General features: G+C 38.3%; 3 protein-coding genes across 3 annotated transcripts; 1 reads left to right on the forward strand and 2 right to left on the reverse strand.

Annotated features, from left to right (window-relative positions):
* The first annotated feature begins 11,740 nt into the window (after nucleotides 1-11,740).
* On the forward strand, nucleotides 11,741-13,107 carry LOC149068680 (uncharacterized). The gene is made up of 3 exons (XM_089251310.1): nucleotides 11,741-11,893; nucleotides 12,204-12,293; nucleotides 12,713-13,107. The coding sequence occupies exons 1-3, from the start codon at nucleotides 11,786-11,788 to the stop codon at nucleotides 13,043-13,045; spliced, it is 531 nt and encodes a 176-aa protein (XP_089107436.1). The 5' UTR covers nucleotides 11,741-11,785; the 3' UTR covers nucleotides 13,046-13,107.
* Nucleotides 13,108-13,878: 771 nt separating this feature from the next.
* LOC149068681 (uncharacterized) lies at nucleotides 13,879-14,487 on the reverse strand. The gene has a single exon (XM_089251183.1). It carries the CDS (start codon nucleotides 14,485-14,487, stop codon nucleotides 13,879-13,881), a length of 609 nt encoding a protein of 202 aa, XP_089107309.1.
* A 2,712-nt stretch (nucleotides 14,488-17,199) lies between these two features.
* LOC149068682 (uncharacterized) lies at nucleotides 17,200-17,748 on the reverse strand. The gene has a single exon (XM_089251184.1). The coding sequence runs from the start codon at nucleotides 17,746-17,748 to the stop codon at nucleotides 17,200-17,202; it is 549 nt and encodes a 182-aa protein (XP_089107310.1).
* Nucleotides 17,749-25,446: the final 7,698 nt, after the last annotated feature.

The following is a 25,446-nucleotide window of genomic DNA, read 5'->3' on the forward strand; positions in this document are numbered from 1 at the left end:
TATTTTATCTATGCTTCGCCTGCTACTTTTCTTGATGAGTAATTCAAATGTTAGTCGGAGGCTGCAACTACGGAGGCTTGGTTTGATTATTTCCGTCGCAGTGGAGGCTCTTCGTGTTTTATGTATGTGTATTACATATTCCGTAAAAGGAAAGGGAAACAAAACTGCCCAGCACTGTGTACGGAGGCTGGGCAGTTTATTTTATATACATTATTTAGACCACATTCTCAAATCTCTCCCACTTCAACATGTCAACTTCTTCTTCTTTCTTGCCCACAAGTCTTTTCCATACTTCTTTTGAAATCCCAGGCTGCGGTCATCTGCCCTTATGTGTCATTGCGCACGTGAAATTTTTCTCCCTAGTCATTGGGTTCAGCTGTTCATTTTAGTCAAATGGCTTGTAAGTTGCATTGAGTTGATGGCTGTCTGCATGGGGAGAACGACGCGAGTAATTCAAAACTTGCGAGCACGGGGCAAGGGGAGCCACCACTATTAATCTTTGCTAACTTTTCCGACACAACTCTGCCTCTTTTGAGGAAACGGAAGTAAAGTGCTTTGCACTAGTCCGGGGTTGTGAGCGGTTCTATCTATCTACTTTTCTTGATGTTTACATCTTATTCCAACTTCGTTTATAGCACTTCAAAGCAATTAACTACCAATTGAATTAGATAGAAAACCTTCCGGTCTGGAGAAATTAATTCTAGACTGGTGACCTCAGATCTTTTAACACGAATATCTCATTTCAATTGCATGCGACATAAATGAATTTGGGGTATGAGGCGTGAAAATCAACTTAAGAATGTGAACAAATACTGAAATACTGTTAATCTTACCACATATTTTATTGAAAATTTATATTACACTAATTTTAACCAAATACACATATCCACCAATGATCATTGATGTATACGTCTCTGATCTGTGTGGAGGTTATTTTAATAACCAAGACCATGTCCATAACCTGGCCCATATCCGCCACCATAGCCGGCTCCATATCCCAAACCATATCCGGCTCCATGACCATTGCCATATCCACCAAAAGGACCAGGGCCATAGGGGCCAAGTACGAGATGACCGACACCTCCAGCGTGGCCATGAACGGGTACTTTAGCGACGACTGCGTTGACTGGTGCAATGTGGGCGTCAGTGACTGCATAGGCGGTCTTTATCATGCCATGATCAGTGCCAACTTCCGAGCGAGATCTCTTGGCACCTGCTGATGATATGCCGTATTGGAAGGCATAGTTATTGCGTTTCTGCAAAAGAATGTAAAATTATAATAGATATGGCATGTGGAAGTAAAATTGTATAATTGTTACAATATTTCCGCTCTTAATTTTTCAATGATTTGAAGATCGCAAATGGAAGAGTATAACTGTTTGCGGAATCTTAAACATATATCAGATAAATATGAGTAATTATGGTATCCTCGATACTGCTCAACGGAGAATATTCCATGTGTTTAGAAATAGAACTGTGACTCGAGTAGATTCAGACTTTAGAGCAGTATTACCCAAAGTGAACAATATCGCCCTCTGGTGGGAGATGGAATTGTCCAAGGAGCCGTTAGAAGCTAGATTATAACATGGGATCCTATGGCCACGCTTGAGTTGGGGGGGGGGGCGACGAGAGAAAAGAATTTCTGAAGAAGGGGATGATGGAACAAAAAGTTTTTGAATCTATGCTATAGAGCAGTGATTCCCAACCGGGGTGCCCGATATCGGCTAAGGCAGAGGCTATATACCTCTGCCGTGAGATATTATGGAGATAAATAAAAAAATATTACGTCCAGTTAAGGTCTTAAAATAAATTAAGTCGAATTAATTACTCTCATGCATGATAGACTTGTCGTATAAGTCGCCATATGATGACAGTGTCAGCAATGTGAACTTTGCCTGAGTTAGGTATAGTTGTCCATGAACGTCCCCGTTAAGCGCACACGAGCTCTAAGAAAAAGAGGATTAATTTTCTTTGTAGTTTAGTGGTCTAGGGTGCTCACCCGGCATATGAGAGGACGTGGGCTCCATTTCCTGCAAGGCCAGTTGAGTTTTCTTTCTTGGATTTATCTTTGCATCAGCCAGCTGCCGAAACTTCCGTAGTAATAGCGGATAGTGACATCACCTTCGGATAAGCTGAAAGACCTCTTTTGTCAACGCGTGCAAACACACATTGCAAAATGCAATAGATATGTACTTTCCATCTTTTTCCACTGAGAATCTCGACTGGGTTGTCTCACCATTTGATTTCGCAAATAATGCGGAGGAAATAGATTTCTCTGCTTGCGAACGAGATGAATTTACTTAGTATCTTTGCGCCAATTCCACATTCGAAGTTAAGTTCACTAAGAGTGAGGCGTCGGTGGCTTTTTTTTGGGTTGGACAGTGAGAGGAGTATCCTAATCTAACGAAGAAAGCAATTAACGCATTTTTACCCTTTTCAACTCATATCTATGCGAGCAAGCCTTCTTTGCTATGGTGACAATAAAATGCAAAGCAAGAAATATACTGCAAGACCTTGAGGACAATTTACATGTTTCGTTGCCAGCTGTAAGGTCTGATATCTGTGCTCTAAGCATAAATCACAAGTTTCCCATTAATGATTTTTCGAAAAAACTCTACAGATGTACTGTGATTTTTGTTGTAGTTCTGTATTCAAGGAAAGGTGCCCCAAGTTTTTAATATTATTCCCAAGGGTGCCGCGAACTTCAAAAGGTTGGGAAACGCTGCTTTAGAGGATAAATCGGGGAAAGAAATGGTTCTGCTAACTTACGTCCATGTGTCTAGAAATAGAACTGACTCCAGTAGATTCTGCATGAAGCGATGCGCTGACAGCAGCTGCAGCCGCGAAAAGGACAAGAACCTGCACAGTATAAGAAAATATTAACATTTGAATGTTAAAATTTGAAATAATAACATTATTGACATCAAGTGATTTAATACAATGAAGCGTGACACGTTAATTTTTATTTGCGGTTTTGATATACTCTGATTAACTTTTTATGAAGATACGCAAGTCCAGGCTTAATAATTCCATACTTGACATTCTAAATCAGAAATCATAACGTTTTATGTGTGTATGTTACTGCCAAAGTCCGATTTTCAGAAATTATCGGGTTTTGGCAATAAAATTCGTAAAGTGGCCGAAGATTTCTTTCTAAAGTTTGATGTGCTGATGTATGAGGATACGGTAGACGCCAAATCCATTTTTTTCCGATCGCCAAAGTTTGATACATGGTTATATATAGTAGCGGTATTCTATTGATTCCATATGACGAGAGAAAAAAACGAGAAATTCGATAGAAAAATTGAATTGTATAATAATGTAGTCATTTAGTTTTTCCGTCAAATTTTGAAGGAAAAACATTATTACTGCACCCTGACTGCGGTTTGATGGGTTGCCATAGCTTACGTGGACATAATTATCACAAAAAATACGCCAACTTGGTGATGGCCCCGAATCATGTCTTTTGTTATCGGACTTTGGCCAGGGATCTCCGGCAATTTCGCGAACTGGCTCTCCAAATCCCGAAATTAGGACATTGGCCGGGACAATTTACAACGGACTTGACCAATTTCGGGCTTTTGCAGTAACATATACACAGTTTGAAATTCATCGTGAGCGCAGATTGAGAGAGAGTTGCATCCATACAGTATAAAAGAAAACTTCATGAGACAATTTTGAAACCTCTAACCAGCAGAGCTGAAATCACTAAATTCGTTATAGAATGCCATATTTTTTCTATAATTAAGAAAAAAAAATATATCTTACACTTTTCAGTAGGTTCATATTATGTGGTTTAGGGAGAAATTTTCCATCGGGAAATCAACATTAAAAAAATTACTGGGCTTTTCAATGCAGGCAGACATAAAAGGTCTCAAAGGAGGCGAGATATCTCGTCAATGCAATTATAGAGTAAATAAATCATAACGCTGGATCTGAGCCATTGTGCATTGACACTCACATTATGATACATTCGCACGAAATTGACTTACTCACCTTAGCGATCATTTTCCTCGTAAATTGGTCAACTTTCGATACTTCCAAAGTCGGGAAGATTGTGTGCCTGCTTTAGTTAAAAGGAGCTTTTATATACTCACAAAAATTTATCATTGATCACGTAAGTACAAACCGGACTAACGGAAGTCAGGGATATATTGGATAATTTATTTTTCACTTCAAAATATTTTTCTTCGAATTCATTGTGCATTGATTTCCCGCGATCACCAGGCAGTGGTTCTTGATTTTTCAACGATGTTAGTGTCAGTCTGTGATACATCACGAGTCTAAATAAAGGACATTCTAATTCTAAATGGGCACTAATTTTCTTTTTCCTTCTTGTATCCACTTTATGCATCTGCATTGACAATGGCCTCGGTATTTCGTCCAACATGGCACTTAACTGTGCTTGAGTCCTTCACCCAAACACGCTTGATAAATTTCAATGGAAAAAAAAAAAATTTCTACGCGACGTCGTGTTTCGAATTCAACGAATTATGAATGCAAAACGTGTACGCATGTCAGTCAAAATTATAGAAGTATATCGATTATGTCCAACTGATTACCACTTTGCATTTCTAATGGCCTAATGGTTGGAAATATTCATTGAACAATATCGTTACAATTTCAAAGTGCAATGGCTTTAGTCTTCCAAATGGTGACTCTCTTCAGATAGTTATAATTTTTTAACGTCAATGACGTCTGTTTGAATCAGAAAATTTTTATACAGGGTACCCTGTCAGTGCGGTATTTATCTCATCAACCGTTGATTGTAGAGGTGTAGTTTCAATTTAAAAATACTCAAAATGTGTTCTGAAGTCACCTTGTGTTCCAGTTTCCAGCCTGAGTGTGTGTTACAAAATAAACAATCTAAATTTTTATATGGTCCCCCCTGTCTTCTAACTCCAAATTAGAAAATTGTTGTCCTGTCTCATTTGATACCAAAAAAAAAAAAATTCCACGCTTCTGTAAGTGCAATATTCGCTGAGGGATCCGAGTCCGAAAATCGGCGAAAAGTTAAGAAAGGACTGCGTATATGAAGGAAAGCAGCTCTGGGCGTTAGTATTTGCTGTTCTTTGCCAACTTTTACATATTTTTCGATTTGAAATATCTCAGCAAAACCTGGAACTTTTTTTTTGGCCTCAAGAGGGAGCGGGCAAAAAACTTTGATTGGAAGTTAGAGAACGGGGGAGGGGTTAACAATTCAGATTTTTTTTTTTTTTTTTGTGACACACTGTATTTCCACTCTCAGAAGATATGGCACGGGGTAATTTTAAGCATTTTTAAAACTCAAATCCTACCTCGACATCGAACGGTTCACGAGATTAAAAAAAGCCGCATCAGCACTCTACAGGACACCCTATATGCTCATGTGAAGAATCGAATAAATTCAGATTTATGTTACATTTTATTACAAAATTTGAATACCATATTCTCATAACGTAAGTGCATTTTTGATAATTATATAATTGCTCATTTCCTATATTTTTTTTAAGAGCAGGTACTTCAAACATTCATTTATCATGTTGTAAATATTTTCTCAAACACAATTCACCCCATATTGAAATTGTTTTGAAGATGGAATTTTTTTCCTACAGTCGAGTTTGGTTATAACATTGCTGACGTAATACTTGAACGGCCCTCTAAGTTCTAGCCATTTTGACTCCCTTCCTGTCAGATAAAGTCTGACCCCCCCCCCCACGTCAGCAAAATTTCGCCAGCTCTGCCCCCTACCTCCTAAAGCATATTTGTGGGATCAGATATGTATTGCGACACATAGGGGGGGGAGACTCGTGCTCCACCCGACGATTAAAAGTTTTTTTAATGCAAAAAATAGTTTTAAAAATTTAAAATTTGGAAGCAAATACATTTATACGTAATTATAATCAATTCCTGATCATTTCCAATGCCATTTGAAGGCTAAGAACTCAAAATTTCTTTCTAAGAAATTCATTGCGACCCACCCTCTATGGTAAACCCTTGGCTCCCAGACCAAATGTGGTCTGCCCCATTCAACCCAATTTTGAAAAATGAACTAAAATGAACATTTACAGATCGCTTGAGTGACCCCTACATAGTTCCAGAACCACTTAAGCGATCAGTAGCACATTTACAGATCCATTGAGTGACATGTGGCACGGTTTCAGAGCACATTAAGCGGCCCCCTAGTGCGGTTCTACATCACTCAAGACACCCGCAGCACATTCCCAGATTACTGAAGTGATCTGCGGCATAATTATAGATCACTTGAGTAATGCGTGCATAGTGAAACCTTGGATCTCACACGAACTAAAACATCTTATAATGGTATAATATGGGTGTATGTTGGGTGTAGTAGTAGTAGGTAGGGCCTCCAAAAAATGGCTCGGGGATCCATGATGTTCTTAAGTCAGCCACCTCGTTGGGCAATTTGCCTGTTGTGGCGTTGTATTTGTATTTGTATTTGTATAAAAATAAAACAAAATCTATACAAAAAATCTCGAAAATACCCTTTTGATGTTTCTATAAATATAGCTTATAAAAATGTTGCTCGTATGGTGAAGTCCCAAATTAGAATTGCTAAAAATAATTATTACTCCGAACAATTTTCGAAATGTAACACATCGAAAATTAAACGCTGGAAGTTATTGGATGAAATAATATTCAAAGACAATAATCAAAATTCATTACCAACAAACTGTGACAACAACACCCTCGCCCAAAATTTCAATAAACACTTCGTTAACATTTCACCACTCAATATTAATATAAATGATGATTATAAACACTATATCCAGTCACACATGGTCAACTCAATATACCTCACTCCAACTTTTCCGGAATAAATTTCAAAAATTATTAAGACTTTACCTGCTACCGGGTCTTCCTCAGATACGTTGAACTCGAAAGTTCTAAAAATATTTCCTAATAACATCTTATACGTACTCTCCGACTTAATAAATAATTGTATTACAAATGGCGAATTTCCCGAATCATTAAAATTAGCAGTTGTAACCCCAATTCCTAAAAATGGTGATCCGAATGATCTCAATAACTTTAGACCGATTTCAGTTTTGTCGTCACTTTCAAAGCTTTTTGAAATTATCATTAAGAATAGAATGTTTTCTTTCCTCTCGCATATAAATTTTTTTTCTATCAATCAATATGGTTTTCTTCCAAACAGAAACACAGAGACTGCCCTTTTAACATTCACTAAGTATATTGTAGAAAAAATTGATACATCAAAAAAGACTATTGCCATTTTCCTGGACATATAAAAAGCATTTGATAGTGTCGACCGTCGTATCTTACTCAATAAATTACATATTTTTGGTATCAGAGGTAATGCACATAAATTAATTGCTTCTTATCTTAGTCATAGATCTCAAATAGTTAAAGTTTTATATAATCTTAGTAATCCATTAGAAACAATCAGGGCTCTGTTCTGGGACCATTATTATTTAACATATTCATAAATGATCTTTGCAACATTGAATTAACTGGTAAAATCATAACATTTGCAGATGACACAGTAGTGCTTTATTCAACTGATGACGACCATTCACTTGCAAATTCGATAAACGCCGATTTATTAATAATTCATAATTTTTTTATCAGTAACGACTTACAAATAAATGTAACAAAAACGAAGTTTATGTACTTCTCTTCTATGACTAATATAAACTTCAACCATAATCTGATATTCCACAATAATAATTGCCAAAACATTTCAACTTGTAACTGCCAGAGTCTCAAACAGGTTTCCACGATTTAATACTTAGGTATTCATATTGATCATAACCTCAGATGGAAAACTCATGTAAAATATCTGCAAAGTTAAATTCGCTATGTAATTTACAAACTATATTACCTAAAACCATATATAGATCACTCGTTCATGTTAACACTTTATTACTCATTATTTCATTCCCTTCTGTTATATGGTTTAGCTATCTGGGGTGGCGACTTCATTTCAAATCTTACACCATTAATAAAACTCCAAAAAAGAGCAATAAGACGTAACACAAGTGACTATTTGACTCCTTCAAAACAACTTTTTCACAGTCTTGGAATCCTTCCCCTACGTCAGCTTTATTTCTACAAATCTACTATAATTATTTTTAAACGACAATTTGCTTTACCTCTGAACAGTTCCCGTTTCTCAAATAGATTGAACAATATATAATCTCTCTACCACTTATCCACAAAACTCTTCTGAAGAAGCATTTTACTTACCTCATCCCGAAATTTTACAACTCTTTACCACCTGCTATCCTTAACATTACTAACTTATTACCTTTCAAAAGACACATGAAGCAATATGTTTTTTCAATCCGTGACATCGAGAGTTTCTTTTGATTTGCCTATGCTCCTCAATCAGTTAAATTATGAATCTATTTGATCTTAAGCATTGCAACATTATATTGATTTATATTTACATATACTTACCTGAAAATCATGCGATGCGTATTTCATAAAATTGCACTCCTTGCTGTTGCCAAAAATACTACAAATTATGTGAAAGTTTTGTTTTGACATTTGATTTATTTTATTTATTTTTTCTTTTTGAAACCCCCTCCCCATTTTGTGTGTGCGTGTGTATGTGTTTTTCTAATATTTCGTTTTTCCGTTTTAGTTTGTTGATGTTGTTTACTAATAAGTAACTGTGTTCCTTATTACTCATTATAAATTTGCAATGTATCATCCAGTATGGGTCTGTAGACCCTTTGGCTGATTTTTTTGTTTCATCTTGTATTTATGTAAAACAATAAAACAATAGTTCCAGAGCACTTAAGCTGCCTGAACACATTTCAAGATCACTTGGATCCGCGAAACATTTAGAGATCACTAAAAGTGGCTCTTTTGGGGACTTTAATAGAGAGAATGTCGGTTCAGGTGCCCACACAAACTAGGGAAAGGTTTTTCTCGTTTTTGACGCACCGAGTAAGATGCCATTAAGAATATTTCATATTTTTGTATAGGGTGGTTGATGACGTAAGCATCATCGAAATAACCTCTTCCCCCCTTGTTATCAGAAGTCAGCAAATCGGAAACCCCCATCCATGCTGGCGTAATACTTGAATGGCCCATACCCCGTTAGTGGTTCGAGAAGTGAATATAATAACCTACGTGTGTATGTTATAAGAGAGTTCTTGAAATTAGCTTATATATAGGCAGCAGAGAATACTTACAACTGCTGCATTATACAAATACAAATACAAATACAAATACAACGCCACAACAGGCAAAATGCCCAACGAGGTGGCTGATAAAAAGATGCCCATAAAAATATGGATGTCATATGTTTCAAAAATACGGCAACCGAATTAAAAATGCAATTAACACAAATTACAAACAATATATACACATGATAAAATATTATACAATGCCCATAAAGAATACTTATGGTTGTCTTATTCTAAGAATGGATAGCTTCTCGATTTACCCCAACATGTTTATCGTATTTCTTTTTAAACGTGTCAATTGTGTTACAATTTACTACCTCCGGGGGTAAGCTATTCCATTTATTAACAACCCTATTGGAGAAAAATTCCCTGCGACACCATAACCTTGCATTGTCCCTCACCAATCGATACTGGTGTCCCCTTGTAAAAGCAGTCGATTGGCGGTGTACTAAAAGTTCATGGTCCATCCTATCCATCCCATTGAAAATTTTGAACACTTCGATCATATCTCCTCGACACCTGCGTTCATCCAATGTAAACATATTCAAAAAATGAAGTCTTTCTTCATAACTCAAGCCCTGTGTGCCAATAAGGACACGCGTAGCTCTTCTCTGCACCCCTTCAACCAAGTCTATGTCCCTCTGTAGGTATGGTCTCCAAAACCTTACAGCATACTCCAGTCCAGGACGAACTAAGCCTCGCAAAAGCGGAAGAATGACTTTAGGAGAACGCGAAGAGACCTTTTTGAAAATGAGACCAAGCATTCTATTCGCTTTTTTGACAACCGCTGAACAATGTTCAGAAAACTTAAGTCACTCGTCAATGAGAATTCCCAAATCGGTGACTCTAGTTGCATCCGGGATAGTGACACCATTCAACTCGTAAGAGAACCGTGGGTTGTTCGAACCAAAATGAGCGACCATGCACTTATCTACGCTAAACGTCATGCTCCATTCATTTGCCCATGCTGCAATCTTGTTTAAGTTGGTCTGGAGCAACTCCCTATCGCTTTCATTTCCGATTACCCCCATTAGCTTCACATCATCTGCGAATTTGCTAGTAATTCCATCGATACCCTGATCGAGTTTGTCGATAAAAAGTGAAAAAAGTATGGGGCCAAGGACACTTCCCTGAGGAACTCCACTTGTGACGTCTGTCCAACCAGAGAATTCCCCGTTCACCATAACTCGTTGCGACCTATCTCTTAACCACGATTCTATCCAATTCAGCAAGTTGCCCCCTATTCCAATCTCGTGTAAACGCTTCAAGAGTTTGCCATGTTGGACCCGATCGAATGCCTTCTGGAAATCAAGGTAAACAACGTCGACATTTTTGCTCTTACCCAAAGCCTTAGTCACGTAATCATAGAAGCAAAGGAGGTTAGTTACACATGACAGTGTTGACGGGAGGTTAGTTATACATGCATTAGTTAGATTGTCGTGGATAAATTAAGCTGTTTTTATGCAGCACATAATTGAAATGTAATACTGTATAGTATGCAAGCATACATATAGTTTTTGATTGATATTTGAAAATTTTTGAGTTAATAGAAATAATTTTGCAGACCAGCGAAAAAATAGATAAAGGGGAGAAATAATTCGCATATATCTGCTGACGGAAGACAGAAATAAAAACCAATAGTGATACTGTAATATTTTAAAAGGTTAAATCCAGAATTATGTATGGGTTCTTGAATTGAGAGAAATGTTCCGCGGACCGGTAGAAAATTTTCACTCACCTGCACCGGTCTACGGACCGGTGGTTAAATAACACTGTTATAGAATATTATTTTAACAGGCAAGAAAAATTAAGCTTTCTGCTACTTTCTCATTTTGCGATAAATGACAGCTCTTCGAGCACATAACACGCATCCTTTAAGCACCATAATAACGTTTTTTAGGAAACACACGTATACATAAATCTCTTTCAGTCATTACTCAATTACAAATTAAAAGGAACTTTTACGAGGTGTATATTTGGAAGAGTAAGTAACCGAACATTATTATTTTTCAAACATGAGTAACTCAGCATATTATTTTAAAACATGGGATGTGATCGTTTAGTTAACCATAAAATAAATTATCACATTAATGTGAAGATCACAAGTAAAAGAACCTCGTACTGATTCTTAGAAAATAACATAGAAAAATGTATTTTTTCCATCTTCACCAAATCTCAATCAATACATTTCGATTAATCAATAACAAGATAAACATAATTAATCTTTATTATAGTTTTGGAATTTTTAATATTCGTTGGCATCGAAGGACACGGCGTCACTTGAGTAGTTTCTCACCGCATATTATCGAGCGTATTTGGCTGCAGAAGTTATGTGTTGTGCATATCGGACGCGTCACCGAGGTCATTGTTACTTACAATGACAAGGTTCAACAAAAAGAAAAAAAAAACATAATAAGATTTTGTTTATTCTCATTGATTGATGAATAACAGACATTGACACCAATGACGAAAAAAGCGAGATACGAAGGAGTAGATCACTGCTTAGTACACGCTTCAAATAAATGTACAATGCATTCCAATAAAAACATTTCAAAACGAAAAGTAGATTGTTATATATCCGCAATATCTCTGATCCGCCTTGCACTTGTATTATATTATAGTCAATGGTTGGTTTTTCGAGAAGTATAAAAAGCTCCTCTGAATCTGTAAAACTCACACAAACTTCCCAACTCTCGAAGATCCAAAAGCCTAAACGAAAAATGATCGCTAAGGTAAGTATATATTTGGTGTGTTAATATAACGTAAGATAAGTTGTGTGTTGTTACGATGAAATCCCGTATAAAATTCTTAAAATTTTTCATGAAATGTTTTTTATACTCGTTTAACGTCACAGTCATGATGAATTCAAAAATTTGTTTCCGTAAGAAAAATTCCGATTCGGATCTTATTATGAAAATTTTAATTTCGGTTTCCACATGTTTAAGAATTATTTCTTGGAGTCACCTGAGAATTTCTTTTCCTCAAAAAATTTTTACGAACTACTGCCAATTGTATTTTCATATTTTCCCAAATATTTTACAGATTCTTGTTCTTTTCGCTGCTGCAGCTGCTGCCAGTGCATCACTACACGCAGCACCAAGTGGAATAAGTACTATTTCAAGGCACATGGACGTAAGTGAGATGAACCATTTCTTCCAATTTGTTCTCAAAATCGTTATTTCACATTTATCTCACAAAAAAAAAAAAAAAAAAAAAAAAATATCTGCTCAATGTATTTTAACATTAAACTTTTTGAAAAGAATTGAAAATACACTTTATTATAAATTTACGTAATATTGAAAAAAAAACTGAATTCAATCACAATTTATCTTCTTTTGTCCCATAACTTACACATTTTTTCGTATGCTCTTTCAAGTGGTCAATATTTGAAATCAAAGATATCATTGAGGAATGATATACAGTAAATAAATAGCTTACCTTACAAAGAGTCAAAGTAACAACGACTTTAAAGAGGCAAAATAAAGAGAAATTAATGAAAAAATTAAATTTTTTATTTCATGTTTCTCTCACGATTTTCTTTTCTTTTGCAGAAGCACAATAACTATGCTTTCCAGTACGGCATATCATCCGCAGGTGCAAAGAGGTCTCGCTCAGAGGTCGGAAATGATCATGGCATGATAAAGACGTCCTACGCCGTTGCCGACTCTCACATCGTTCCGGTCAAGGCTGTTGTTGCCAAACTCCCTGTTCATGGTCATGCAGTTGGTGTTGGTCACCTCGGACTTGGCCCCTATGGTCCAGGACATTTGGGTGGTTATGGCTACGGCCATGGAGCCGGATATGGAGATGGCAATGGCTATGGAGATGGTTATGGATACGGAGATGGCTATGGCGATGGTTATGGATACGGAGATGGTTATTAAATAAACTTCAAAAACAGACGGGTAGATCTGAGTTCGTGTCTGAATATATGCATATTATGAATGATTACGCAATAAAGTTTGCATGAACACATTTTCGCACTTGCTTGAATTCATTTGTATCATTGTGTCTTAATTTGCGACTTAACATAAGTTAGAGGTTTTAGTATTAGACGAATTATTTAATGGGTGGAAATATTTGTGTTTCTTCTGAGAACAATACAAAAAATCAAATGTGTGGTTGATAACAATAAAAGACGATCGTCAGTCTAAAGATGGGGAACTAGAGACAACACCGCCTATTATCGCCCATATTTTTAGCAACTGTAATGACTAGGACAAGGTTTTTTATGCCCTAAAAACTTCTAAAAAACACTCTATAAAAATGCGTTTATGATCTCAAAAAACTGTAAGTATGTCCTAAAAAATTTTTAATTTTTATCTCAGATAACATAATTGTTTCAGAAAACAATATGATAGTGAGAAGTTTTGATGTTGTTTAACTATTTTGGAACATCATTTATTGTATTGATCCGATACTTGTAGTGACGACATAAAACGTAATGAAAACTTAACGATTTAATATACGAAAGAAACATAACGAGAAGGATGACACGTGTATACAAATCGGTGGTACAATTCCAACTGACATTTTTTCTTTTTTTTACAATCACCAGGAGCGTGAGGAGGGTGCGCCATCTATACAGATAAGAACGCACTACAGCACTCCCCCTCCAGTCGAAGACGAAACATTTAAGAGAAGAAAATTTGAATAATAATCATACAAATTATAAAAAAAAATTGCAATATATATATATACCATACATAATTACGAATCATATAGCTAATTTCGAAGGGTCAATACGAAATCTCACTTTTCGGCTAGACCTGGAAATATACTGATTTTTGAACGTGTCACATAAATTACTATTTAACATAAAACATGGCTTAAGGCGATCTATGGATACATTTTTATGATTGCCATTAATGTTCAGCATAAAATACTTATCAGTTCTTGAAATAACTTCAAATTGTCCGGTGTATGGTTGTTGTAGAGGTTTGCGTACACAGTCTTGTCGGACGAATACTGATGGAGAAGTTAGCAAGTCTGTCGAGACGAAGGGCTTAGACGAATTGTGATGAGAGGTTGGTACTGGTCTCATACGGGAGAAATGGTCTCTCAGTCTCTGCAAGAAGTCATATCGAGGTAGGACGTCTCGCTCATCCGAGTGCCGGAAGAGTTCACCAGGAAGGCGTAGGGCTGTGCCGTATACCAACTCAGCGGTTGATACTTGGAGGTCTTCTTTGATGCTGGAACGCAACCCCAACAGGACTGTAGGTAGAACCTCTGTCCAGTGCTCGTTACCTTTGAGGACACACATCAGAGAGGCTTTGAGATAGCGGTGGAATCTCTCAACCAAATTTGACGTTGACCGAATACACATTTACACTGCTGACCACCCAAATTGCAACACCAAGAAAGACAAGAGATATCGCAACAATATTTATTTCGTAGATAACATGTTGACCAAGCATCAAATGATTAAATTTATAGACTTCTGTGAAGTGTGGTTCCCGCCAAAATCAGTAGCCAGAGTAGCCGCCATTGTTGGAGATCACCGCTGCCACACACCTCGGCATTGATTCAAAGAGACTTTAGATGTGTTCTTGGGGTACAGCAGACCAAGCAGCTTCCACGCGTTGCCAAAGTTGATCTGGTGTGGCAGCTGGGGATGTAATCTGGGTCAATCGTTAGCAACCATGGACCACATGTTTTCTATCGGCGAAAGATCCGGACAGCGAGCTGGCCAGGGAAGCAATTCAATCTGGCGATTGACGAAGAACCTTTGGACAATGCGTGCCACGTGTGGTCGCGCATTATCCTGTTGAAATATGGCTGTGGGCAAGCCCTGAAGGTAAGGAAGGACAACTGGCTCCAACACCTCGGAGTTGTAGTGCTGGCTTTTTAAAGTACCGGAAATGCGTACTAGAGGAGTGCGAGAGTGATATCCAATACCGCCCCATACCATAATACCCGATGCAGGACCAGTGTGGCGGTGCATAACGCAGCTGTTCAGCATCCTCTCTCCACGGTGTCTCCAGACTCGAATCCGACCATCGTGATGTTGCAGACAAAAGCGTGACTCGTCAGTAAAGACAATTTCATTCCATTGTGCCGTCCACATCCTTCTTTCATCGCACCATTGGCGGCGGAGACGTCTGTGGTTCTGCGTCAAGGGTAGACGAAGCAATGGACGTCTTGCGGACAGACCACTCTTCTGTAAACGGCGTCGAATGGTACGCGCAGACACTGGATGATGCGGTACAGACTGAATGTACTGTGCTATGGTTCGTGATGTGGCTGAGCGATCCGTCACTGCCATATGCACAATACGCCTGTCATCACGTGAAGTGGTGCACTGAGGTGGATGCGATCGAACACGTCGGTCCGTCTTACCCTCCTGCATCCAACGATCACATATCCGCATTACAGTTGTTTGGTTTCGTCCAACACGACTACCAATTTCCCTGTAAGATAATCCACAATCTCGGTAGGCCACTATCCTTAATCTGTCGAACTCGGATACTTGATCAAAAGATGATCGCTGTTTTCTACGAGGCATAATTGATCGTTTTTTTGAAAAAACCACAAGAAAAACACAATTGCCGTACTTCAAATCGTCGAAATCTCCAAGCCTTAAATAGCGCTTTGAAGTGGCGCCACAGGCGCGCGTGATGTGCGTCTGCGCTGAAGTTCTAATCATTTGCATATCTCACCTCCGCTAATGCATGTTGTAAATTTCATATTATTTCCATGCTTCCTTCAGGGTGTTGCATTTACGGTGGCCAGCAGTGTAGATGGATTGATCACGATACCATAGTCATTTAGTCTTTGAAAAACACGTTTTAAGTCAGCTTCATGAGATTTTTCGTCAATGGAAGCGATTAACAAATCATCGAGATATGAGTAACAACAATCTAAGTCACGAAATGCTTCGTCAATAAAACGCTGAAACGTTTGAGCTGCATTTTTCATGCCGAAGCACATATAAACATATTCGTATAGCCCAATGGGCGTAATTATGGCGGTTTTGGGAATGTCTTTAGGATTGATTGGTATTTGGTGATATACTTTTATTAAATCGATTTCTGAAAAAATCTTTTTACCACTCAAGTTGATGGAAAAATCCTATATATTTGGAAGCGGGTATCTATCTGGGATGGTTATTGCATTGAGTCCGCGGAAGTCCCCACAAATTCTCCATTCGTTGCTTTTTTTGGGTACAAGGTGGATGGGACTCGACCAAGGGCTTTTTGAGGGCCGAATTATACCTTGTTGCAACAGTTCATTGAATTGTTTTTTAACAGCTGCAAGTTTTTCAGAAGACAATCTTCTAGCTTTTGCGAAAACCGGTGGTCCCGTAGGTTCGATGAAGTGCATGACAGAGTGTTTCTTTGGAACTGCATTTAAAACTGAGCTGGTAAGCTGAGGAAATTTGGCTAATATGCGGTGGTATGGAGAATCACCAGAGATCGGCGTTAAACTAAAAGAGCCGTTTTGGGATTCCAAACCATTCACTGATAGCGATCTTTCGTTATCGATCAAACGAGAATTTTTAACATCTATAAGCAAACCAAATCTTTCGAAAAAGTCGGCTCCAATAATGGGATGTGAAACATCTGCCACAGTGAAAACGAAAGGAAAGTCCCTCCTTAGTCCAAGATTCAGAACTAGATTTTTGTTGCCAAACGTTTGGATTTCGGATCCATTTGCAGTATACAGTGAGTTTGTGAGGTTTTGTCATGTTAGTCAGGCGTTTCGGAAAACAACTGATTGATGCGCCAGTGTTAATTAGAAATAGGAAACCCGTATTAACGTCGATGACAAATAGGCGACTATGGAGAAGGCTTTCGTCAGCTGTCGCCGAAACAGACGAGCCCACTAGTTTTCCGGAAACTGACATGGAGGAATACATTTATGAGCTTTTTCTCCAAACTGCTCATGGTACCACTAAAGCCTTCCGTTTTTCAAAGCATCGCCGAATTTATTTCGGCTACGAGATTGAGATCGTTTGCGATAACCGCGAGATGGTCTAGGAGATCGCGAAAGCCTTTCAAATGATTGCCGTAGCCAAGCAATTTCGTTTTTCAAATCATCAAACTCTGAAGTGTGAGACACAGCTGAAGTATTTATTAGATGACACATGAGAAACCTCACAGATTTTGTCGGCTATTTTCGCTAACCCAATTAACGGTTCACTAGAAGCTTGTAATATTTGTTGGGAGTGCAAAGGTAATCTCTGCTTCCAGAGATATCTCAAAATGTCACTTTCCATTTTACCCTCAGCTAACGTTTGCATTTCGTGCAAAAGCTGGGACGGGCGTTTGTCGCCTAGTTGAAGCTCCTGGAGTAACATTCGCAATTTGGAAGATTCTGATTGTTGAAACTGCTCCAGCACGCGAGTTTTGAGAGTCTCGTACATGTGCTGTTGGGGAGGATTGCGAACGATATTAGAAACATAGTTCAAAACTTTGCAATCAAGAGCTCCTACAACGGCGTGAAATTTAGTTTCATCGGTGGTTATGCCTGCCGTTTTGAATTGTGACTCAATTTGAAGAAACCAAATCTCTGGATTTGCTTCCCAGAACGGAGGGGCTCGAAAGGCAACACGTGAAACTTTAGCTGATGCAATAGGTTGAGCCATGACAAATGCAAGTATGGAGACCGGCAAATCGGGAGTAGAAAGTTTATTCCTCACCTTGAATTTCCAGGAACGTCTCTATATATTGGGTAGAAACGAGTAGACTTGGCTTGAAAAAAAAAATATCCAAAAGACTAGGAGATTAGAAAAGTTTCATCTTTGAAGAGCGTACGAACGGAAAGCACAAGGCGCGAAAACGAAATTTAAACGATGGAGAAATTAACTTCAATGACCAAAATCAGATGCGTCCTATAGGTCACCAGTGATCCGATTCTTGTAGTGACGACATAAAACGTAATGAAAACTTAACGATTTAATATACGAAAGAAACATAACGAGAAGGATGACACGTGTATACAAATCGGTGGTACAATTCCAACTGACACTTTTTCTTTTTTTTTACAATCACCAGGAGCGTGAGGAGGGTGCGCCATCTATACAGATAAGAACGCACTACAGTATGAACAAGAATTCTTCGTTTCACGGACCACTACGAATGTCATAGGAGCAATAACATAGCTGAATAATAACAAAAATATGCTTTAAAATTTTGAAAATATGCTCTATCATGTAAAAATACTCAGAGACATAAATCTGAGCGCTAGTAATTACTTTAACTGAAATTCCGCCGTTGTTTCATTCTCGATGTAACAAAAAGGATTGCAAAATATTTGCATAAATGTCATAATTTTTGTCAAATAACTTCATTACTTGTGACTCGACATTTTGTTGGTCATTCCGAGAATTGAGAAAAACGCGTTGGACATAAATTCGGGAACTTTTTAAATGAATGGAAATGCCGAGAAAAATATTTTCTGGGTACTTTTCCCATAAACATAATCCTACTCTTAAGAAATAGAGGCATATGAACGACCATCTTCTTCGATGGTCAGTCGATTGTAGATGGTCGTAGATGTTCGTACGAAATTTAAGGTAGTGATTTAATTTTCATTGTTGCATATATCGAAGATTTCTACGGAATGAGTATCAGTTGTACGTCTCGTATTGTTACGGTTGTTCATTATTGTAGCACACACACAACAATGATATTTTTATTCCTTTTTCTATATAAAGAGTGGCAATTACGGTTTCGGCAGCCGGTCAGGTTGACTCAATTCCAGCTTTTGAAAAAGTATTATTCTCAAATAATTTTGGGGGATCTATGTCTCTTCGTTGAGCTGTTGAATTGGATCCTGGGTAAAATGCGCGGTGAAGAACCTCGGGTTCGATAAGATGCTCCTTTGCATTTATCGATGAACGTGGTTGTCGAAGCGGTGGTCTGGATACAGAGGTTAGCCATAGTCCGATCTTTGATATGCATGTGGCCAATAATCTCAACTCCTTCTGGTCCGTCATGAAAGGAGAAGGCTTTGGCCAATCGAAGGAGCGTTCCAAAGCTTTGGCTACCGTCAGGAATCGTGATGCACATATGTTGTCTGTTGTCCCGTGTGTTCGACTCCTAACATTGTCCCGTGTTCCAAGAAGACTGGGAAGGCTGAGCCGAAAGAGAGCCCATCCGTATTTTATTTGAGGGTTAATTTCAAAAGGTGAGTCGACCAACCGGCGGGGCCTGACCGAGAGAATGAAGCTGATTAGACCTGTTAGTGATTTCTGGACCGTCGGGTCCTTATGAGCAGATAAGCAACCGAAAACAATAAGGAGAAAACATTCAACCACATCATTGATTACGCAAAATATGAACTTTTGGTGCTTTCACCATTTTGCAGCATTTTAATGCATCTGTTAGCATAAGTTGATAAATATATTTTTAAAGATAGAAATCTGTCCAGCGTCATCTGTTGATCTTTTTTCATTACTTTTTAATGCTTCAATAAAACCACATGCCGTTTCCAACATTTGTGTCAATTTTTATCCCTCTACTTACATTATTTCGTGAATTATCTAACGTTCAAACTTTAACTAATTTTTGGATCTCCGTGCGAATTTGAGAGTTATTTGGACATTCCTTTTGGAAAGTTTTTTGGATATTGAATATAACGTTTGGACCACATTAGCATTTACAGGATGTCCTGAAAATGCTAATGCGGCTTCTGCTTCGTCAACCGTTCGTTGTAGAGCTCTAATTGAAGTTGGAAAATGCTCAAAAGGCGTTCAAAAACTACCTTGTAAAAGTTTTGAGAACAAGAATACAGTATGTGACAAAATAAAATAAAAAAATCTAAATTTTTATACGGTCCCCTTGTCCTCCCAATTAGAGAGTTGTTACCCTGTGTCTTCTGAGACCAACAAAAATAGTTTGATTCAAAAACTTCAACCAAGAAGCACAATCAAGTGTGCACTGATTTATTCGAATAAAAAAAATCGGACAAAAGTTGGTAAAGGACAGCATGAATGAGAAAAAAGCCCGTCAATTTTTGCTGTTCTGTCATAACTCCGATTTTGAATTCAATATCTCAGCGAATATTGTGATTAGGAAACTTATTTTTTGTTGTTGTTGTTGGCCTCAGAAGAGACAGGTACAACTTTCTAATTGGAAGTTAGGGGACAAGGGGATCGCATAACATATCAGATTCTTACTTTCAAATCTGGTTAAGTGTAATTTTTAAACGCAACGCCTTCGGAGCATTTCCTAAATTGAAATTACACCTCCACGACGAAAGGTTGATGAGATAAAACCCACATTATCACTCACGGGATACCCTGTATACAGGGTGATTCAGAAAAGGTGGAAAAAAGTTTCAAGATGTAACAGTACACACCAATACAAACAATTGTTATCAAAGAATGCATGGGTCTAACAGAGAAACGCAAGCGCGCTCACGCCTTTCGAAGCGGACGCTCTCCGAAAACCTTAAAACGGCAATCCTGTTGAAATTTATCGGTAGAAAAAGAACACCATGCGTGCAAATGTAACCTTGGGAAGAAGAAGAAGAAACCGTATGTGCGAATCGGCGTCACAGTGAATAAAAGATTTTTACTCTTGATGTTGATGGAAATTGTTTGTATGTGTGTGTACTACCATCTCTTAAAGTTTTTTCCATCTTTTCTGAATCACCCTGTATATATATATATATCTACTCTATAATATTAAATCACAAACTCGAAAAGGGCCTGTTGCTAAGCAACCGAGTGACGGAAGTGGGTGAAGTTTTTGAGTGACGGAAATCTGTTACGTTTTAGTGTTACGGAAGTCGGTTACGATTTTGGGTCAAGTTTTCATTTAACCCCTGAGGACATCGGGAACCGCATGCCCTGTAGGGATCAAGTTTTTTGCATGTACCCAGAGGTATGTATACATCACCAGTGCTCCCAACACACAGCTATAACTCTGGGTACCCAGGGCGGGGCATTGGACAGATCTCTTTATGGGGAAATTGACAGGTTTCATTTTGAGTCGAGGATGAATAAATACTTGCGCATCGTGCTGCATTGCTTATTATGGCACTGCAAAAATAATGGTGCATTACTGATCTGATTGCGGTGCATCGCATTGTAATGCCGCGTTTAATGCGTATTGTGGTGTATTGTGTACTATAATCGCAATGCATCGCACACTATGCTGCATTGCTTATTTGTGGTGCATAATATTACTCATTTATATTACTACACACATTACTACATTACTGATTGTGATGCTTTAGTAGTTGTAGTGCCCTGAGTGCTGCATTGCGTATTGTAATGCAGTGCTTATGGATCATTGTGACTCATTGCGGATTATGGTGCTTTGTTTAGTGCGATGCATCAGATATTATGCGGTATTATGCTGCATTGCTTATTGTGATGCACTGTAAATATTGGCCAATTACGCATTGTTATGCATTACGTATTTTAGTATATCACGTATTGCTAATTCTAATGCAGTGCTTATGGTGCATTGTGGTTCATTGCGTATTGTGGTGCATTGCTTATTGTGCTGTATTGCCTACGGTGGTGGTGATGTATTTGTTATTGTGCTGTATTGCCGATGGTGGTGCAATAAGCACTGTGCTGTATTGCCGATGAAGGTGCATTAAGTATTGTGCTGTATTGCTTAATGTGGTGCCCTGATATAGTGATGCATTGTTTTTTGTGGTGCCCTTAATATAAGGCTGCACTACTTATTGTGCTGCATTACTTAAAATGGTGCATTGCTTATTGCACCGAATCGCCGATGGTGTAGCATTGCGTATTATCCCGTATTGCTTATTGTGTGCATTGCGCATTGCATGATATATTGCTTACCGTAATACAATACTTTTTGCGTATATTATGGTGCTTCGCTTATTGCGATACATCGCGTATTGTGGCGCATTACGTTTTATGCTGTATCGCGGGTCACTGCAAATAGTGGTACATTGCGTATTTTAATGCATCGCGTGCTGCATTGCTTATTATGGTGCTGCTTATCGCGTATCGCTACATCGCGTATTGTGGCGCATTACGTTTTATGCTGTATCGCGGGTCACTGCAAATAGTGGTACATTGCGTATTTTAATGCATCGCGTGCTGCATTGCTTATTATGGTGCTGCTTATGTGATGCATCGCGTATTGTACTGTAGTGCATATAGTTATATGTACTGTGGTGCGTTGCTAATTGTTATGCATTATAGTGTATGGCGTACTGGATTTGCGTATTGTGGCGCATTTCGTATTGGGCTGCATTGCTTATTGCGGTGTACTGCAAAGAGTCGTGCATCGCTGATTATGTCGCAATCCAGATTGCTAATTATAGTGGATCGCTTGCTTATTGTGTTTCAGTGGTTATGGCGTATTGTGGTGCTTATTGCGATTATAGTGCTTTATTGCGTATTGAGCTGTATTGCTTATTTATGGTGTGTATTGCGTATTCTTATGCATCAATGCAGTATGCGCATTGTATGGTACATTACGTATTGTGGTGCATCGCTGATTCTGTTGCATTGCGTATTGTGGTGCACTGCAATATGGTGCATTGCTGATTGTGGTGCACTGCAATATGGCGCATTGCTGATTGTGGTGTATTGCGTATTGTTATGCATCACGTATTGTAGTGCATTGCATGCTGTATTGCTTATTATAATGCAGTGCCTATTCCGTATAGTGTTACATTGTATATTGTGCTGTATTGCTTATTGTAATACATTGCGTATTGTGCAGTATTGCTTATTGTAATACATTATGTATTGCTTAATCTAATGCAGTGGTTATTGCTATTGTGCTGTATTGCTTAATCTAATGCAGTGGTTATTGCTATTGTGCTGTATTGCTTAATCTAATGCAGTGGTTATTGCTATTGTGCTGTATTGCTTAATCTAATACAAATACAAATACACAAATACAAATACAACGCCACAACAGGCAAAATGCCCATTGTGCAGTGGTTATTGCTATTGTGCTGTATTGCTTAATCTAATGCAGCGGTTATTGCCATTGTGCTGTATTGCTTAATCTAATGCAGTGGTTATTGCTATTATGCTGTATTGCTTAATCTAATGCAGTGGTTATTGCTATAGTGGTGCATCGCTGATTGTGTTGCATTGCGTATCGTGTTGCATTGCGTATTGTGGTGCATCGCTGATTCTGTTGCATTGCGTATTGTGGTGCATCGCTGATTCTGTTGCATTGCGTATTGTGGTGCACTACAGTATGGTGCATTACGTATTGTGGTGCACTGCAATATGGTGCATTACGTATTGTGGTGCACTGCAATATGGTGTATTGCGTATTGTTATGCATCACGTATTGTAGTGCATTGTATGCTGTATTGCTTATTATAATGCAGTGCCTATTCCGTATTGTGGTACATTGTGCATTGTGCTGTATTGCTTATTGTAATACATTGCGTATTGTGCTGTATTGCTTATTGTAATACATTGCGTGTTGTGCTGTATTGGTTAATCTAATGCAGTGGTTATTGCTATTGTGCTGTATTGCTTATTGTGGTGCACTGCATTGCGTATTGTGCTGTATGGTTTATTGTAATGCAGTGGGTATTGCTATTGTGCTGTATTGCTTACTGTGGTGCACTGCCAATACAATGCTGATTTTAGTGCATCGCATGCTGTATTGCTTATTATAATGCAATCCGATGCAGTCTGTATTGCGTATTGTGTTAAATTGCTTATTGCGATGTTTCGCTGATTGCAGTGCATTGCTGATTCTGCTGGTTGTTGATTTGTACTGTTATGCATTACGTAGTACTGTAGTGCATAACGTGCTGCATTGCTTATTGTAATGCAGTTCTTATTGCGTATTGAGGTGCATTGCGTATTATTCTGCTTTGCTTGATGCGATACATCGCGTTTGCGTATTGTGGTGCACTGAAAATGGTGGGTGCATTACTGATTGTAATGCATTCCATATTGTAGTGCATCGCGTGCTGTATTGCTTATTCCAACACAGTGCTTATTGCGTATTGGGGTGCATTGCGTATTATAGTGTGTTGTTCAATGCGATACATTGCGTACTGTGGTGCATTGCATATTGTGCTGTATTGCTTATTGTAATGCAGTGCTTACGGTGTATTCTGGTACATATTATGGTACTTTGCCTATTGCGATGCATCGCGTATTGCGCTGCATTGCATATTGTGGTACATTCCTTATCATGGTACACTACTTATTTTGCAGTATTGCTGATGTTGGTGCATTGCTTATTGCTGCATTGCTGATGTTGGTGCATTGCTTATTGCTGCATTGCCGATGGTAGTACATTGCCTTTTGTGTTGTATTATGGTGCACTGCATATAGTGGTGGATTGAGTATTGTGCTTCATTGCCGATAGTGGTGAATTGCGTGTTGTGATACACCGTATGTAGTGAATCACTATTGCTGTATTGCTGATATGGTGGTGCATTGCATATAGTGGTGCATTACTTATTGTGCTGTATTGCCTATCGTGGCCTATCACGTATGTATTGCGGTGCATCGAGTATTCTGTTGTATTTATGATGGCAGTGCATTGTTTATCGAAATCAGAATGAAAAACTGGCAATGAATAACTATTTCGCAGGCATTTGCAGTGCCTCAGGAATATTTTGCTTTATAATTAACGAAGATGTGACGAGGAGTTGGGGGAGGGGGGGTTGGACGCCGTAGGCGTCAGGGGGGTCACACATACTATTATATATATACAGCATATATATATATATATATATATTAAAAATATTAAAATATAAATAATTAAATATTGGATATGTATTGAAATCCGTCTGATGTGCAACTAGGAGAAATTCCTTACTATAGAAAATTACTTCGAGTATTGACCCCCTACTGCATTTGACACGAATATCTCAACCCATTTAATTGGAAGAGCGATGATGTGGGGTGGTATGAGCTGTGGCAGTCCTATCTATGGCACCCCGATCAGAGAATGAAAATTTGAATTTCCCAAATAATGAATCGGTAAAGCGTTTCAAGAGACTGTCACATCTTAAAGCTTTTTTTCCCATCTTTTCTGAATCACCGTGTATACAGGGAATCCTGTCAGTGGTAATGTGGGCAACTTTTCGTCGTGGAGGTATAATTTCAATTTAAGAAATTGTCAGAAGGCGTTGCGTTTAAAAATTACACTGTGATCGTATGCATTTGCCTCGATCTATTTGGCCTGGATTGCACTATAAAACTTTGATAAAAGTTATTTTATAAAACGCGGAAAACGCGTTACATTTGAGTGAATGTAACCAATTAACATATTGGTTGGTTTTTTTGTAAAAGGTCTTTTATCACACGAATGGAAGACTTGTTATCGAAGAGTGACCTGATCGTAGTACATTTGAGATA

The sequence above is a fragment of the Pholcus phalangioides genome, unplaced genomic scaffold, assembly GCF_987345545.1.
Source record: "Pholcus phalangioides strain wild (caught in Gottingen) unplaced genomic scaffold, Ppha-v1.0 ptg000024l_1, whole genome shotgun sequence".
Lineage (NCBI taxonomy): Eukaryota > Metazoa > Arthropoda > Arachnida > Araneae > Pholcidae > Pholcus > Pholcus phalangioides.